Raw genomic sequence first — 18568 nt, 5'->3', positions numbered from 1 at the left:
ACTTCAAGAGCCAGTAGAAGGAAACTTACACTGCAGCTCCACAGGCACCTATTTTACCACGTATGCATTATTTCACATGAGCGATAAAAGTTCTCACAATGAATGGGGCCCAAAACGGTGACTCATCCTCTGCTTTCTTAGACTTAAGTACTGCGTCAGACCCATAAGTACAAATTTTGACGCCTGTAACGACTGTACCAAATGATGAATACCCGCTCTATCGCTTCTCATTCTGTGCCTCACACCCAGTCCTGCAACGAACGTTTGCAGTGCACCAAAGCCCTCGGGGTCTCTTTGTTCTGTAGAGTCCTGAGGATGGTGTAGATTAGGACGAGGATGCACAGGACCAGGACCAGAGGAACAATCACCATGATCAGAGTCATGACCTTTGATTCATTGTCAGCCACCGTCACGACCACGTTCACCTCTTTGTCCTCCTCCTCTGTGCCGTCAGGCTGAGAAGACGTGTCTTCCTCCGGGTTCTTGTCTTTGTCTCGGCCCCCGTCTGGCTCTTTGTGCTCGTCTTTGCCTCGGTCTGAAGGGTCGACTGGTTTGTATTTTGGTTCCTGCTCGGTGTCTGTATCGGGCTTAGGGTCGGGGGCTCCCATACAGCCCATGAAATCCTTCAGGATGGAGCGAGGGTAGCCTTTCTCTGCTTCTGTCTTGCGGTTGTCAAACCTCCAATAATTGGCGCCTTTGTAGAAGTAGGTGTAAGCTGCATGAGAGGAAAATAAAAGAGAATGAACTTATTCAACTAATGCACAATGGATTATGATGTAAATATACTGTAGAATATGTACAGTGTTGATATTTGGTGTCTCGGCTCTGAACTTGTCACTGAGTGACAGTAATGACTTCCAAACAGGGGGAGGTCTACAGGTGGGGCTTTTGAAATGACACAAAAACATGAGATTTAGATGACACCTTTAGACAGAGCCAGGCTAGCCGTTTCCCCTTGTTTCCAGTTTTTATGCTAAGCTAGGCATCTCCTGCCTGTAGCTTGTACAGACATGAGAGTGATATCAATCTTCTCATCTAACTTTCGGCAAGAAAGCAAAAATGTGTATTTACCGAGATGTCAAACTGTCCCTTCAGAGCTTTCGGAGAAGTGGTGTTAGGCTGAATGCCTAAACACATCACATATTGTCTCATTACTTTACCATTTGTCTTGACTGGGTAAATCTAAGTAACATTTTTGTGTGAACAAAAAGCAGACAAGGGTATGTTTCGTTAGGGACCAGTTAAGTATAATACCAGACTATACCTAACATGTAGTAATAGGAAACTAGACAAAGCATAAACCAATGACATGCATTAAGATTTGACAATGGGATGCAAAAAGAAGTACAAACACTCCTCTTGGTCTTCTTAGGGTACATTTGGCAGAGACATTCTGGGTGGAGATGAGATCTGACTGTTACAGAGTGCATTTAGAGCAGCTCTGCCACAAATCTAATTTCCAAAGGAAGGACGGGCCAACCCCCAAACCTCTCATTCCTCCCTTCATCCCCTCACCCTTCTTTCTGCTCTGCTTGCTGCAGCCCAAAATGTAATTTTTTCCCTCTCCGTCTCTTACACCCCCAATTTCACCCTTCTAACCTTTCCCTCTATTTCTCCCTCCCTCACTCATGTTATTCCCCTGCTGTCAACACTGTATGTACAGTGTTTCTTTCCTCCAAATAAAGGCTGTATTTGCTTAGTTGAAAGTCCTTATTTACCGCCGTCATCGCTGAGGAAGGCTCCCTTGGGTGATGGAGGGATCCTGCCCCATCTGTTGATTGGCTTGGGGAAGTCACGGTCTGTAGTGCGGGTCTCCTCGCTGTATCGCCAGTATCTGCACCCAGACAGTAAGGTGTATTAAGACAAATAGAGATTCAAAGCCCTTTTTAGATATTGAGAGTAATACAAAGTTCTAGCGGGGAAGGTGACAAAAAGTCTTCTTCTAATCATTGTCTTAATTCCTCATGTTATCTTTAAATGTGTTCAAATCATGTTGCATGCATCTGTGTGTGTCTGTGATATAGTGTACCTGTCTCCACTGAAGAAGTATGTGTATCCGTTGGGCTCCCACCAGATTGCTGTGTCAATCTTGTGTGCAGGAACTCCTTGTCCGTACTCATGTAAGGGCTGCGGGTATCCCGGCAGCACATCAGCCTCCCTGAACACCCAGTATCTATCATCTGCAGGGGCAAAAGGATAGAGTTGCAATGTTCGTTACCTGGCTACTAGAGAGGAAAGAGAGGAAAAAGCAATGGAGCGAAAGCAATGGCCAGAACTACTGGGGGTTTACTCACTCCAGAAGAGGAGCAGTAAGGACAGGCAAGGTAGAAATAGTTGGCATAATACTTATTTTCCTCATGAAATTAATTGGTGCACACTGCACACCTGTTTTAACATTTTGATCAGAGGTTGTGTTTACTACAGTTGGACTTATATGGGCAACATTTCTGCAGGGTTTTGATACATGATCCAAAATTCTTTGGAGAAGAGGCAACAATGTCTCAAAATCAGCTTGTGCAGCTTTCCTTAAACCTCTGAAGAACGTGACAAAAAAAAAGAAGGAATAATGACAACACCAGAAATCAACACTTACAAGAATCATCTATGGATGTTAATGAGCGTCAACCCTCGATTTAGTTAAAGGAAAACTCCCCCAAAAATCCTTCTAACAGGGAATAAAAAAGAATCTGTGATCAAAAGCCCAGAAAATCCTGAAGAGCATGACAGATCACCGTACGGCCTGATTGTAAAAGTGAAAGCTGTGCGGCTGTGGACATCTGGAGCAGTGTGCTGGGAAGGCTGATGCAATCCTCCACCTCTCTCATGAGGCTTTTTGGGGCTCAGCTGGAGTGAGAGACTCATACTGGGCCTGCAACAGCCGCCACGCTGCACTGGCCTCATTCAAGGCAGATACAAACACTAAAATACAGATGTGAACTCTGTGATGCAGTTATGCACACATGCAAAGACACACAGACTCAATAGTCTCCATCTGCAGTCATATTGCCCAAATGTTTCACCAGTAAAACACAATTTTCTTCTTCACATAACTTAGTTAGAGTTATATTTCTGTGTGTTTTTCTGCCAGATACCGAGAGTTATAGCAGTGCTGAATTATTAACATATCCTCGTAAGTCACATTGTGTGGAGGGAAAAAAATGCTGAGTTTGCGCTCTTTCCTTTCAGTCTGCCTGGTTCAAATGAAAGCACAGACTTGTGTCTCACTCCCCATTTCATGTTTATAGAAAACAAAACTCCAAGTTGGCTTCAGCTTTGCGTCGGGGTAAAGTGGCTGAAAACATTGCGGAAACTAACAAGTTGTACGCGCTGCCCTTAACCAAGGTGCTGAGCCATTAAAAAACGCAGCACGGTCTTCTAAGAAGGTTTTGACGTAACATGTGGATGCTGGGTTTGCAAAGTGACAGGTTTTGTTGGTATTTAACAGCTTTGGCATACCTTTAAAGAAGACGAATTTGCCATCGTGGCGCTCATAGGCGGCGTCGATGTCACTCGGCAGACCGTTCCAGAAGACAGATATCGGCATCGGGTAGTTATCCAAGACCCGGTTCCTCCGCACGCGCCAGAACCAGCGACCCTGTACACAAGCAAAAATAATCTCATCAGAATGATTTATTGTTTACTTCTGCTTGCATGACTGGAATGTGGTTTTGACTCTGAGCAGGGTTATGCTAGTTCATAGATTTCTCCAAATTCTTTCAAGTAGGTCAGGGGTGTTAATAACACCAGTGACATGCTCCTTGATCCACAACATGAGGGAAAGTTTATAGCTGTCCAATCCAAAGCAAACCCTTGAATTAAACACACACAAACATGATCGATAATTCTTTACTTCTCACCTTGAAAACAAACATTTCCCCCCTCAACATGGTCACCGTATCAAAGTCCCCATCACAGATATCGGGGGCCTGGTGGTCCGGCAGCTTGGGTGGTCGGGGAGGGGCAGGGGGCCGAGGAGGAGGCAGAGGAGGGGGGACATCTTTTCTAACGTGCGGGGTGACAGGTTCCGGCTCAGGCTGTGAGTCGGTGGGGGTGGATGTGGGGAGGACAGGAGGTGAGGTAGGGCTGGGACTCGGCCCTGGGGGGGCCGGGGGATTTGGGCTGCCGTCGGTCGGGTCGGGTGGGGGGACGCTGGGAGACGTGGAGGTGGGTCCATCTTCGGGAGGAGAAGGGGAGGTGGGGGAGTCATCTTTGGGTTTGTCGTCAAGGACCGGAGGAGAAGTCGGTGGGGCATCACCGTGGAGAGGGGGGCCTGAGAATGGAAAGAACATGTTTTTCCCCTCTCATATTTTCACCTAAAATGCAAAAAACAACTTCCTGAAATGAAATAATTCTCCCAGCCTGTCTGTGTGGCAATATACCTCAATCATGTATTTTACACTCTCCTCCATTGTCCTCACAATGTCCTCTCTATCGCTATCCCTCCTTCACACAAAGAAATCCTAATTTTCCATTATGTGGAACGGCTATACGCTCACTTGATCGACTGCGACTGTGCTGCTGCTCTTTGGAAAAATCAACCCTGCTGGTTGCTAAGAGAGGAAAACACACAGATACAGCCAGTTATGTAATACGTACGGACAGCTGATGGGCTTGACGACATATTGAGTTACACTGAGCCAAAAATACTGCTCGGAATATATGAGGGCTGATGTTGGCCAGTGACAGCTATCGGCGTGTGGAGAAATTCAGCATCTGCAGCATTTTAATCTGCAATAGAATTTATAGACTGTGAAGTCATGTTTTTTTTGTCTTAAAGCAGCATTAGAGGCAACAAGGCAGTCTGTAGATTATGTTACAGCATTCAAGGTACTTCTTGTGGTAATTCAAATTCACTTTTTTAAATCTCTGTTTGATTCTGTGTCTCATTTTCCTTTCACACATAATTAATTATTCATTAGTATACAATATACTGTATTTTAGAGCTTTGGAAAGCTCACTAGCTCACTAGCTCATGAAGGACTTCTGAGTTGGCTACTTTCATCACAGGACAAGAAAGGGCTGTTACCAGCTGGATGAAGGGCGCCACCTTTTCAAAACGAATGCCCCCGTGCATTGGCAGGCAGTTCTGTTGATGTTACAGCGTTTAGCCATGTTTTGGTCTCTACCAACTCCTGAGGGAAATATCTATCTCTTTAGCTACTAAATGCTCCACTGTGTTCAACAGCTACTTTGTTTTTAGGAGTAGATGAGATAAGATGCTGTATTGTAATTGCGCGTTAAACACGCGTTAAAGAGAATTTGGTTTTGTAGGAATCCACTCCACTTTGCAGAATAAATCAATTTAGAACATAAATATATACGTATAGAACAAATAAAATATTCATAGTCATACATACTTTACATAGAAGGCACATCAAATTATATTAAAAAAGAACATTGACAGGATTGCATGAGCAATTGTTCAGTAGCCTTTCCGTGGCTTTGGGGGAAAAAATTGTTTCTCAGCCTGTTGGTCCATGTGCGTATAGTTCTGAGCCTGCCGGAGGGGAGGGGGATAAACAGGAGGGCTGCCCCTTTCTTTGTCTATTTTGTATTTTGCTTTTTTCATGCTTAAGGACTTAGGAGCAGAATTGGACAGTAGTAAACACATTATTTAAAGTGTTGCTTTTGTGTGATTCTTAGTGGAGAAATGAAATCAACTAATTGATCAGTAGACAAAATGGTAAGAGCATTAGTTGACGAAGAATGTCTTTGGTCGAGGACAGCCCTAGTAAACAGAGGGTGTCGGACAGTGAGGGATCCCTCATGACGTTAGAGGCCGTTTTAAATATCCACTGCAGGTCCTTACTGTCTGCAGCGGTGCAACCAGACTGTATGTCAGTATGTTAGGATACTCTCAATTGTCTTTTCTGCTGTTTGGTGCTGTGCAGGTAGTTAGTTGTTAAAGCTAGTTAGCTGAAGAAAACTGCTTACTATGGTCGAAAAAGAGGAAGATGAGAGTGAACCAAAACAGTAAAGCTGCGGTGCCATAAAATCTAAATAAAATCAAAACAAGGTGCTGAAAGAGGCAAAAATGCCGTGTACAGCATTAGGTTCCATGTTAATATACAAATATTGATAAGCACAGCTTTAAAGTAATGATACATTTATTATGGTATCTTTATCGTTATATCATTTTAAATCTTCCCCTTTGTGAAATCAAGACACCAACTTACAGCAACATTTGTGTATTAAAATATCAAGTATTTAAATACTTAGAATTACTTATATATTATTTCACAAGTTGGTTTGTATATAACTGACTACCTTCTACTGTTGAGAGTCTGTGTCTCTCACCTAAATAGTTAAGGCATACAAACCTCTACAAAGGAACTCAATGTTTATTCTTACCACCAAAGTGTATGCTGTGTTAGTCTCTATTTAATTACACTTCAGATCTTTTTCCTCATCCAATGCAGAGCTTTTCTCTAAAACAGTCATTTAGATCTGTTTGATTAAAGGAATTATTGTGTAATCTCAGTCAAAACATTTACATTTCAGTATTTACAGCAGCGAGATTATTCACATCTAGTTTCTCAAATCTGTAGTTTACTGTGGTGCAGATGTCTAGTGTAGGCGGCTCAACAGGCCAATTTATTTATTTTTAACTGTTATGTCATCTCAGAGATGTAACAACACAATGGACGGTAATGAAATACATGAAAACAAACATGTTTTTGTCTGAAGCAAAATAAATCATAAAATCAGTCATTCACTGTAAACAAGCTCTGTAATGAATCTACGTCTGCAGTTTAAGACACGAATGAGTGTTTGGGCCTGTAATTACATCTCTTACAACAGGGCCACAGCAGAAAGACACCAGCAACTACATACAGTACACCAACATACACATGAGCTTACTCTAGCCAACATGCCCACACACACACACACACACACACACACACACACACACACACACACACACACACACACACACACACACACACACACACACACACACACACACACACACACACACACACACACACACACACACACACACACACACACACACACACACACACACACACACACACACGCCATCTGTCAATTAACAATGGCGTCTATTCACCCAGGGAAAGCATGAGAACATCACAACGGCATACTTGATATGCTGTTTTGAGCGAGGTTTCCCTGATGTATGCGTGCGGTTGGCACAAAGCTTCTTTACAAGGCTTCTTTGTTTCATTTGACGGGTGTCCAGATGTGATGGTCTGATATAACATCGAATTACAGCTGACATTCTGCACTTCAACCTCAGTGATTTTACACATTTTCTTTGTGTCCCTGCAGGTTGAGTTGGCTGTCTTTCAGTGGTATATCTTTAAGAAATGAGACAAGTATCTTTGCAATAGCTGATGTAGAATACTAAATCAATGGACTCACTGGCTCTCAAGTTTAGTCCAAATTCTGCTGGTGGTGGCTTTAAATATAATTAAATATAGTGATTTAAACAGGTGTGTCAGTAGAGTGCGTGCGTTCTTACCGTATATGTACTGTATTCCTCTGATGTCATCCTCATGTAGCGTGAAGTTGTGTGTGTGAATCCACTGGTAGAAAGGAGCCATTATGGCACTGGGGTTATCCGAGTGCTCCAGACCCAAAGCATGACCGAGTTCATGGACCGCAACCAGGAAGAGGTCTATACCTGCAGTGACACACACATAGTGTGAACATATTTGTCAAAAATATTTGTGTAAGCTAACATGCAACAAAGGAATGTTACAGAAATGAATAGAATACATCAAATATAATACATTGCAATTCATATTAAAAATACATACACGACAGCTATTGATATTTACTAGATTAAACAGAACATAAATGAACCAAAGAGGTATCATGTCTCATTAATCCATGACAACACTATGAAGATGGTGTTTACCGCTGAAGAAAACATTAAAATTGAATTTAGCTAATACATTATTCTAACAAGCTAATCAGTTGGTTAGATTGTATTAGTATGGCATCACAGCAAGTAATTGACATGCACCCAGTGAACCCTTCAGGTTGCAGCCCAGTTGACCCGGAGAGACAAGACCACAGATAACCAGCTAATTAGAGAAATCATGCCGCTACCAGAAAGTCACAGGTTCAATTCCCACAGGACATCAGCACACTAACCTTGTGGGTTTTGGTTTTCCAGTGTCCAAGGCTCATCAGCATCAAAGTGTGTATCCCCACCGATTCCTGGTCCGGGGTAGTAGGCGTGGGCCAGCGACCCTCCCTCGCCATCAAACAAAGACATGTCACCATGGAAACCAGAGGCAAACAGCAACAGGATGTCAGCGAGCTCTGCCTGGCTGCTGTTGATGCTGATGTTGTGTTCAGCAGGTAACTCCTCAAAGGTGAGCGGCGTGACCCGCCTCCACGCGTCAAAGGCCTTGCGGATCGCATCGTACGTCCGCTCCTCGCCCAGCGAGGAGGGGATTTGCTGGTTCATTATACTGGAGCCAGAAGAAAAAGCGAGTTAGAGTTGGTACGTTGAACACTCTGCTTTGCTGTTTTTATTTTTATACATTTCAGTGCTATAAACCTGTAAGTGATGTGGTCTTTGCCCCACTGCTGTCCAGTGAGAGCGTAGCGTTTCTTCCTCGCGCCATCATTCATCTCCTCCGCTTTTCTGTCTGGGAGGCCACAGCGTGGTCGACGCATGGCCCTACACACACACACACACACACACACGCACGCACACACACGCACACGCACGCACACGCACACGCACACACACACACCACATTACAAACTGTTCGCTGCAAAAAGTGACTGCAGCATTTCCTCAGTTCTACAAAATGCAGCTAGCACAGGTAGTATAATTGCCATATTCTCAAGGCCATCAGCTCAATCTTTACACTGTACTTTAGTCCTTTTTCAGGACTTGTCTCTGAAAACTGAAAATGTTAAAAGGACTAAAAGTCAAGTAACAAACTCAGCTTGTTATGTTTAAGGAATGTTTCGACATTTTGAGGAATCCACATTTTTTGTTGAGCATTAGATTAGAAGATTCATACAATCTGTCGGCCTATTCTAAATATGAGGCTCCAGCCAGTAGCCCATTAGCTTAGCTCAACACGAAGGGTGGAAAGAATGGGAAACAGCCAGCATCATCGCTCTGCAAACGTGTTTTTTTTCACACTTTTTTGCACAGATTAAACAGATATTATGTGTTTCTTTGTGAGGTGCTAGTAGGCAAATTTTGTATAATTTGCACAAAACCCGGATAGTTGTTTCCGTCTTTATGCTAAGCTAAACTAACCTGCTGTTGTAGATTTACAGTTACACAGTGGGATGAATATTCTCATCTAACGCTCTAACAAAGCGTATTTCCCAAACGGTCAAACTTCTCCTTTAAGACCTTGTGATTTTTCCATTACATACAGTGTCCACTCTGAGAGCAAAGGTCTAATAATACCATGGATCTAGTTCACAGTTGAATGTGAGGATATGACACAATAGCCTGACTCGCCTCATTAGCCAAGATGTGATATAAGCAAAATGAAACTATAATCCAAACCTTGTGGGCATAAAAGTTATTACAAGCTGGCACACTGTTTCAGGAGCCCCTCTTAATATGAACACATTAATCTGACAATGTTATGATGTGATGGTGTAAAGTCAGTGCTCTGAAATAAATTGCTTCACGATGCCTGGTTTGTTGAGTTTGTTGCCCAGAATTCTCAGATGACAAACTGAAATGTGTGGCAATTCCAAGTATACCATAGAACGCATAGAAAATGAGAAATTAAAAAAAAAATGCAAATTAATGTAACAAAATAATCATACATGCTGTAAAACATCCCGCAAGCTCCCTGGATTCAGTTTGTGGTGACTGCACACAAATGCTAAGTGGTGTTGCATGTTTTTGAGACCAACATCCTGCAGAAAAAAAACAAACAAACATCGCTACAGAACAATAAAACGCTTACACAACAGTAGCAGGGTCCATCTCTCCAGTCACTTCTAGGCCATAGAAGCGCTGCATGTCGCTGACGGCTTTGGACAGAATCTGAGCCGACTGCATGGTGGACATCTGACCGCTCGCCTGAGACAGGTAGCCGAACTTACGAAGCCATGCCTGTGAGGACAAAGCGAGGACTCAGTTTTGCATAGTCTAGCATGGGAAAAGTTGCTTAACACATGAGTCTTGTTTTTGTGTGTGCGTTGCATGGTGTATTAATACGTATGACAGCTACAACTGTTGTGCTAATCCACTGTCTAATGACTGGAGAGAGCATCTGAGGAGTTAAAAGAAAAGAGAGAGAGAGAAGAGATAGAAACCAGATGGCTTCCATTAACATTACGACATTCCTGCTCTCTCATTACTCTCGCCTACTCCTGACTGACAGCCAAGATGAGGAGAGGAGACTAGAGGAAGAACTGGAAACAGGAGAACTAACAGGACAATAATTGAACTGTATGTCACTAATGTAGCACACAAGGTAAACACAAAACTCTGCATGTTTGTCCTTCAAATGATGGTAAAAGGCTGAAAGTCTAATGACACATGTTGGATTTCCCCTCTTTGTTTCGTGTTTGCTGCCAGTGAGGTTGAGCGTGCAGAGCCACGTAGCCAGGGAAACAGGACGATGGCTCCAGGGGGTAGAAACCTCTGTGAAGTTTTGCCCTTTAAGAAGCCTCAAGAGCAGAGCTCAAAAACAACACTGCAGGCCCTCTCACACAGCTGGATCATGGGACTCACATGTTCATGCATGTACGGGATGAACACAGGCCCTGAGCAAAACACACACACGCAACACTCAAACCCATCATGCCTGCACACACGACAGAGAAAATCCTTCAGAGACCATTTCTGCATAGCATGACAAGTCTCAACCAGTGTAACATTAGAGTGGGCTTGTTCACATGCAGGAACATGAAAGAAGAGCAGCAAAGCCTCTGTAGGAAATAGCTAAAAATCAATGTTGTGATATTCTGACATCTCCATATTTATCCCAAGATGGCAAATATAGAAAGATTACATGAATGAAATTGGTGATCACTAAAACAAACTGTGTTCCACCATCATGTATTGAAACTGAATAAGATCTTCACATGTCAATAATAAAAAAATACTTATTTTTTTATTTTCACAATTTGCTCAGAATAATGGTAACTCCTCTATTAAGCATTTATCATCAGGGTATAGACACTTAATAACATACTATAATGTAATTGTATGTCGATATATGGACTTTTAAAAAATGTTTATTAATGCAACACTCAAAACTTCCATCCATCTGTAACTGGTCTATAAACAGTTTGTGAATGGTTGATCGCACCGTATTTAATCAAATTCTATGATATTCACATGAAGCGATCCTTACCGTGTGTTATAAAGCATTAATTAACTCTTTATACACATGTACATATATTCACAGGCCGGCTTAAACCTGTCTCATGAAGACATCCCTAACTCACAAGAGTGAAGACCAAGAATTCATATTGATATAAACTATTAAGACATATTTTATATTCACCCATATTACATTATATTGTTGATCATTAAGTATCTGTTTATACCCCAGTTATGTAAACTTCATACAAAAAGTGGCAATTTGTGAATACATTAACAAACAAAAAATTGAAATGTCCTTATTTCTGCTTAAAACTAAGTTTCAGTGTGTTAAAAACAATTTATGTTGTTAAAACTCTGCTTATGAATTCTGCTCGCAAACATGTGTAAGCGTGAATTTCGTTAAATGTGACAAAAGTCAATCAACAATAATATTGAATTATTTTTCAACCCTACAGCTGAGTTTTAACTTGTACTACAATCACACTCTTATTACTAATTATACAGATAGATAGATAGATAGATAATGTTGCTCTCTTTTCATGTGTGTACCACATGTAGCTACTCTGTTATTTGGAAAAGGTCAAAAGGTCAAAGGACACCCCTGCAGTGCAACAGCCCACCTGATGCTTTGAGGTTTTACCAAAACAAACATGAAGATTTGCACTCATAACCCATGGAAATCTATATTTCTGTACTACATTGCATACAGAAGTTCCTCTATAGGAAATATTATGACATTTGTAAATTCATAAACTATTGACAAATACCAAAAAAGGGAATATTTTGACCATCTACATGGAAAATGTGGTCTGTACCGTGACCCACAGACAGCACTGTACCTCAGCACTGAAGCCTTCTTCCTCCGGGACAGCCGCCGCTGTGCTGCACAGGGTCAGGGAGAACAAGGACGACAGTGCGATGATCTGAGTCCAGGCTTGTTTGGATGCCATCTTCTTCATGATGTGCTGACTGTTGTTGTTGTTTTTGTTGAGGAGTGATGACAGAAAACAGCCAAACAACTTCCTCCAACTGGCAGGAATACAGGACAAAGTGCTGCGGGACTTCTTCTCTTCTGCTCCTCTCACATTTAATCACGAACCTCCGCAACAAGTGGGCTATCTGCTCGTTTCTGGGGTTCGCTCAACAGTAAAAAAAAAAAGATGTTACGCAAAGAAAGGTGCATTTACAAACCCTCAGGAAAAGCAAAACATGGATCAAGATGATACTAATCCGTTCCCGGTTGCGGGCAGTCCGGTTTGTCGTGGGCCAGCAGCCTCATGGCTCATCCTAGTGTTCATGCAGCAGATCCTCTCGTGCAAACAGCTCAAACTGTAGCCGGCGGGCACATAAACTAGACCTTGCCCCTTTCCGACGTCCACAATGGCTGATCGGCAGCAGGAGCACAACGAAGAAGTCTCCTGACACTTTGTGCAAACACGGACTCCGCAGTTAGCAAACGAAAAGTGACTATTAAGTGAAGCGGTTTCTGAACTTGCTTCCCAAATGTTGCGCACGACAAAAGAAAAAAAAAAAAGAAAAAATCGGAACTCAGTGCCAGCGATCAAATTTCACCTCCACTGTTTGGCACCAACCAACGTCCTCGACTTTTATCTCGGAGCGGAAACGCGTTGTGTAAATATCAGTGAGACCGCCATCTAACAGCTGTGTGGTAGTCTATCTGATAAAAGATCTGTAGCGTCTCAAGTGAAGAGAGGGCCCTCCTCCTCCTCCTCCTCCTCCTCCTCCTCCTCCGTCCTAGCGCACCAGACCCACATCACACGGTCACTGGGACATCTGCTGTTGTTACAGGAAACTACAGGCTGGTCCACACGAGGCGAACACGGAATAATTAAGCAAGTTTGTTTTTAATGTGCGGAGGCACTGTACTTGATTCAATGTATATGATATGCATGCTAAATAAACTATGGCATCATTAAGTTTGTGTTACAGTTGGCATTGTACTTACCTCAAAGTCAAATGTTTCAGTCAACTCGTTTAAAAACGAGACGTGTGTCATACCGACTTGTCAGATCAGATGATGCTCAGTTTAATTACGTCAGCTCAGGACAGTGAGGCAGAATGCACAACACTAGGCTACCAGAGGTCCACATCCTGTTTGGAGTGCTGTGTAATGAATTTGGGATGCTTTTTTGCCTTTACTAATATTTGGGGGGCGGTATATTAATTTGGGGTCCATTATTACCTCATATTTAAGGTCATGTGTATTCTTGCATTTATTGTATGTATATTTTTGGGGAGAAAAGTCATTCTGCTGTCATGAAATATTCTGCAGGATTTAAAGGTTTTAAACAGCTATTGAACAGTTTTGTAAAATCATTTTCAGATTTTAATGCAATTAATATTTAATTTTATTTCATTTATCTGTTTTTATGGCTTTTTTATTTTGAGAGCACACGAGGACCACCATCAACTGTTAAAATAACCCTTTTACTACAATTTACACAGGTTTCTTCTTCTCTCTATACGAGTGTGGCAACAATCACCAGAAACTCATTTATCATCCTGGCTGTCATCCAGGGAGAGGAAGTGGAGAAGGTGGACTCATTCAAGTACCTTGGGTTCCAAATCAATACATAAGTGGACTGGACTTACAACACTGAAGCCCTCTTCTTGAAAGGACAGAGCAGACTGTTCCTGCGGAGACAGATCTTCCAGTGCAACAGGCTGCTCTCCTCAGGACACTAACACTACTGTTCTTCTCCATCGTCTCTGTTGGAGTTACGTATTCTACAATTCTTTATTAAATATTGCTGTACTATTCTCTTTATGGTTATACTGTACTATCTTATATTACAATACATATCCATATTAATAGAGTGTCACAGTCTGATGTAAATGGAGAGAGTGGACCGACGGCTCCATTTATACTGGTACTGCGGACCATCGTCATGACGTTTTAATGACGCACGTACGTGTGCGTGAGAGAGATTTGTAAATTAAAAACACAATTCACTTTTCAGGAATTTGTCACTTTCATTATTGTTTGACGGTGTTAAATTTACACAAAGTGTAAAGCTATTTTTTAGAGCCGCAGAAACTCTGACTCTTAAACTACGATCTTTGAATCCGTTTACATCCACAACATTCACTTATGACCCAAAATAAATCGAATCAAGTCAACATTGGAGCTTACTGAAGGCACTTCATTTAAGACATCTTAAGTGATATTGTTACTTCTGACACAACTTGAATTTTTCCGTTGAAAGTTAAAGGTCACCTTGTCTCAACACCGAAACTTTAGTTAATTTAAAACTTAGATTATTAACTCTGCTATGACGCATGTTTAAGTTTTTATTTATCAGGACAGGAATAATAAAAAGATATGAATGCTTTTAAAAGTTTTATTCACGCTGCCAACAGCAGCAACATTGTAGTCAGTGCTCCCCAGTTGGTTTGAGCCTCCTGCTGCCTGCCTTGACCACAGTGATGATGATGATGAGGAAGAAACCCAAAGTCCAGACACCTGCCACAGGCAGCACAACCGTCGCCAGTATGCCTGAAACAAACACCAAAGAGATCACTGTGGCATCGTACAGGGACAGAAGTAAATAGCAACAGTGATAGAGGAACAGGAGTTTACTGGATTGAGGTCTGTCTGGCATTTCAATCCTGATGGGTCCATACGATAGGATGCCCAGAGAGGGGTCTGCTCGCACCGCTTCTCTCTTACTGATTGAATTACAGTTCTGTGAAGAAATAAATAAAACAAGACATGAAAGACTAAAGTGAAATAGACTCAAGACAAATACTACGATACAGATCCTTTAGGCATTTTATGTTCATTTTTACAGCCTTTTCTTTGAGGGCCTCTTAACTACGACTACAAAGTAAGATGAGCGAGCTCACAGGTTTGCAGGACTTGTAGTCTTCTGGCACGCACAGCTCAACCGTGCAGTGCAGATAGAGGTCGTGAGGTTCCGTTGTGAAGCGAAACATGTCGAAGCTGTAGCGAATGGTGGAACTTTCTCCGTTACGGCCAGACTGTCCGGCGCTCACGTTAAGAAAGGAGACGGTTTTGTCCTTCACACACCTGCATAGAGAGACGGAAACGAGGAGTAGGAAATGGGTTTCACTGGAGTTCAGAGTCAAAGAGGACAGAAGTGAGATGAGCAGACGATCGAGAGCTCTTCTGACCCGTTCAGAAGCAGAGTGTAAACCAATCCCTCCGTCGTGTTCGGCTGGAGAGACTGTGTGGCCCAGCACTTATCAACCCGGAGCAGGAAGAAATCTGCAGGCTCTGTGACGGCCACCTCAACATACACCTGGACACAGAAACACGGCGCAAATAGAGTCACCAAAACAGGATTAGTATGTGGATAGTTGATGAGCGTTTACCTACCTTGTCTCTGAGTTCAATGGTGGGGGCACTGCTGTAGGCCTCAGAATAGGACTGGTCTGGGTACAACATCATCTGTATGTTGGCATCAAGTTCATTGACATGCATCACCATCTCACTGTACGTGTGCAGAGAAGAGGCGAGAAAAGAAAAGGGCCCATTTGGTGACTTTGAAATAACTAAATAATGTTTTCAGATTGCAGTGCAGGAGAACCAGGAGGCCATCAGGGGGTTCTCTGGTTTGGGACAAATTTGCCTTAAATGGTTAACGCACATGTTGAATCCTGTACGTATCCAGGGCTTTGCTAAGAAGAAATAAATGTAATTCAAGTCTTTTAATTCAACATCCTTCCTTACCTGGAAAAGTGGATGACTGGGAAAGGCAGGCTGACTGTTCTGATGTATGGATAGACGCATGTGTAGTCCAGTCTAATGACTGGATTTCTGATGATGTTGCCAATAATCTGAGGGTCTGACTGTAGACTCAGTGAATAGGAGATGTGATTTTTTTTCTGTAAGAAAGGGGGAAACAAGAAAAACAACAAGAAATGCACCATTTACAGGGATAACTGAATAACTCTGAACAACAGTGACAGATTCGAGCTTGGCATTGTACAGAGATAATGCTCCAGTTGTACCATCAGCGGCTTGCCGCCGCACATTTGATATTGGTCTTTAGATATCTTGGACACGTAGTACGACACACCGTCGATGACCTCCCTCTGAGGACGGCAAGATTTGTTGGGCAAGTGCAGGGACTCCAGCGGCACATTGTGAAACTTGAAGTAATCTTCTTTCGCTTTGATTCCAATGAAGTCCTTGCTGCACAGAACTTTGATCTGTGCATCTGTAAAAGAAAATATGTATAAAAGACAAGTTACTGCTTGAGATTCACAAGAGGTTGAGATTCACAAGAGGACATGTAATAGAATATTAAATTGTCTACAATGTCTGTAACACAGAGCCGGAGTGAACTATGAGAACACATCCAAGTGAAAAGAATAAAAATGTGCCCACCTCTGTCACATTCTTCCGCATAATATCCACCGGCACATTTGCATCTCCTTTGGTCTTCAGACAGAACACACCTCGAGCTGTTAGTGCAATGCGCCACACTGCAGATTCCTACACAGTATAAAGAAATAAGTCATTAATGTTTTGAGAAGCTAAAACACATTCGACATTTTTTTATATACAGGTAGACACTCTTACCCTCAACACGGTGGCGCGTGAAGCCGAAGAGAAGCACGAGGGCCACGCCCAACTGATGGGAAGAATGAACATTTCCACGTTAACCGTTAAATTATTGATTTTTACCGAGCTAAGCTACATTAGCCTGCCATCAGTTTAGCATGTCCATGCAAAAACAGCCCGCCCTAAACTACACAAACATTAGTTTTCTTACATGAAGGATGAATAGTGCTCATCATATTTGTATCTGCACCCACCTTTAAGCCGTTTGGGATCATTGTTGTACCGTTTTGCGTAACAATATAGTTAATTAATATAACTCCTGTTTTTAAATGTGACAACGTCAGTCACACGGGAGGCTCTCCTCCGTCGTCCTCGTTATCAACACCTGCTGCTCTTCAATCACGAACACCTGTTGGTTTCGGCTGTGGCGCTCGTGCTTCTTTTATACGTTTTCTTTATAATTGATTAACAATTTAATTGAATTAATGGGTAAATTAGAAATATCCAAGCTAATTCTAAAACAGAAAAATACATAGTAAAACTCACTGTCACTCACATCATGAGACATTAATATTGTTGATTATCCTAATCAGGCCTATTATGCCTTTTTGGTCTCATTCTTAGCGTTATATAATACACATTGTTCATTTAGGAGGCACTGGGTGAAGGATAAATATAAAGGAAAGCCATGGATGACCAAAAGTCTGCAAAGGGCATGCAAAAAGAAAGATTTACTTTACATGAAATATTTACAATTAAGAACCATTGAAAGTGAAGAAAAACATAAATTGTATAAGAGTAAACTGACTTCCATTTTGAGATTACAGAGGAGTGAACACTATAATAAAATATTTTAGGAAAATAAAAATAACATTCAAAGGACTTGGAAAGTAATCAGTATTATTTGGAATAGATGCAAATCTGAATTTCCATGTTATTTTCTAAACAGCTCTAATGCCACAGTGGACAATTAAAAAGCATTGTTGATGATAACGATTATTTTGTGGGTGTTGGCACTACTCTGGCCTACAAAATTGTTGTGCCTGATAACAAAACAAATATTTGATTTATAATCGTATTAATGATAATATCAATACAATGTTCCTTTGTGGGGTAAATTAAATTGATATAATTGAAATTGTAAAAAAAAAATGAAAAAACATAAGATCATCTGATATAAATTCTGTTGACATGGAAATTATTACAGAAGTCGTTGATTTTATTGAAGGACCTCTGACCTATATCTGTCTTTACAAAGAGGTGTTTTTCCTAACAACATGAAACAAGCAAAGAAGATTGAATTAAAAACTTGTGATGATAAAATTGAAAGTGTTTTTGAGACAAAAGTCCTGGGGTTCTGATTGATCATGAAATATCATGGAGACAACATATTGACGGTAAAATGTAATAGTGAATAGCAATATTGTATTAATCCAGAGATGTATTCACTTATAAGGCCTTGTATATAATTTATTGTTCTCTTATACTTCCTTACATATCTGATTGTGTGGAGGTGTTACTATGATCACACAAATCCATTGTTTGTAAAATGTCATGTTTAATGATTTGGTATATCATAAAATAATGCAAAAAATGTTCAGAGCTAAAACAAAGTCACTGCCAGACTTTGTACAAAGGTTTTTTTTTTCTCAATACATGAGTGTAAATATGATTTGAGAGAGTACATTTACTGTCAAGCTATTTTCTTGAGGGTAGCTTAA

General features: G+C 41.5%; 2 protein-coding genes across 2 annotated transcripts; both read right to left on the bottom strand.

The window, feature by feature from the left end:
• Nucleotides 1-239: 239 nt before the first annotated feature.
• On the bottom strand, nucleotides 240-13037 carry mmp15a (matrix metallopeptidase 15a). Its single transcript, XM_076082165.1, has 11 exons — nucleotides 12136-13037; nucleotides 9927-10075; nucleotides 8537-8659; nucleotides 8125-8447; nucleotides 7475-7648; nucleotides 3858-3997; nucleotides 3457-3595; nucleotides 2030-2180; nucleotides 1719-1834; nucleotides 500-715; nucleotides 240-427 (listed from the first exon to the last, which is right to left on the bottom strand). The coding sequence occupies exons 1-11, from the start codon at nucleotides 12253-12255 to the stop codon at nucleotides 240-242; spliced, it is 1839 nt and encodes a 612-aa protein (XP_075938280.1). The 5' UTR covers nucleotides 12256-13037.
• A 1654-nt stretch (nucleotides 13038-14691) lies between these two features.
• Nucleotides 14692-17122, bottom strand: zpd (zona pellucida glycoprotein d). The gene is made up of 10 exons (XM_076082119.1): nucleotides 17102-17122; nucleotides 16866-16917; nucleotides 16671-16778; nucleotides 16292-16500; nucleotides 16011-16165; nucleotides 15657-15771; nucleotides 15452-15579; nucleotides 15164-15347; nucleotides 14898-15003; nucleotides 14692-14813 (listed from the first exon to the last, which is right to left on the bottom strand). Exons 1-10 carry the CDS (start codon nucleotides 17120-17122, stop codon nucleotides 14692-14694), a joined length of 1200 nt encoding a protein of 399 aa, XP_075938234.1.
• Between the last annotated feature and the right edge of the window lie 1446 nt (nucleotides 17123-18568).

The sequence above is a fragment of the Anarhichas minor genome, unplaced genomic scaffold (genome assembly GCF_050575085.1).
Source record: "Anarhichas minor isolate MPS153535 unplaced genomic scaffold, ASM5057508v1 ptg000090l, whole genome shotgun sequence".
Classification (NCBI taxonomy): Eukaryota; Metazoa; Chordata; class Actinopteri; order Perciformes; family Anarhichadidae; genus Anarhichas; species Anarhichas minor.
The sequence above is the reverse complement of the archived record's forward strand: the minus strand, read 5'-3'. Positions and strand labels throughout refer to the sequence as shown.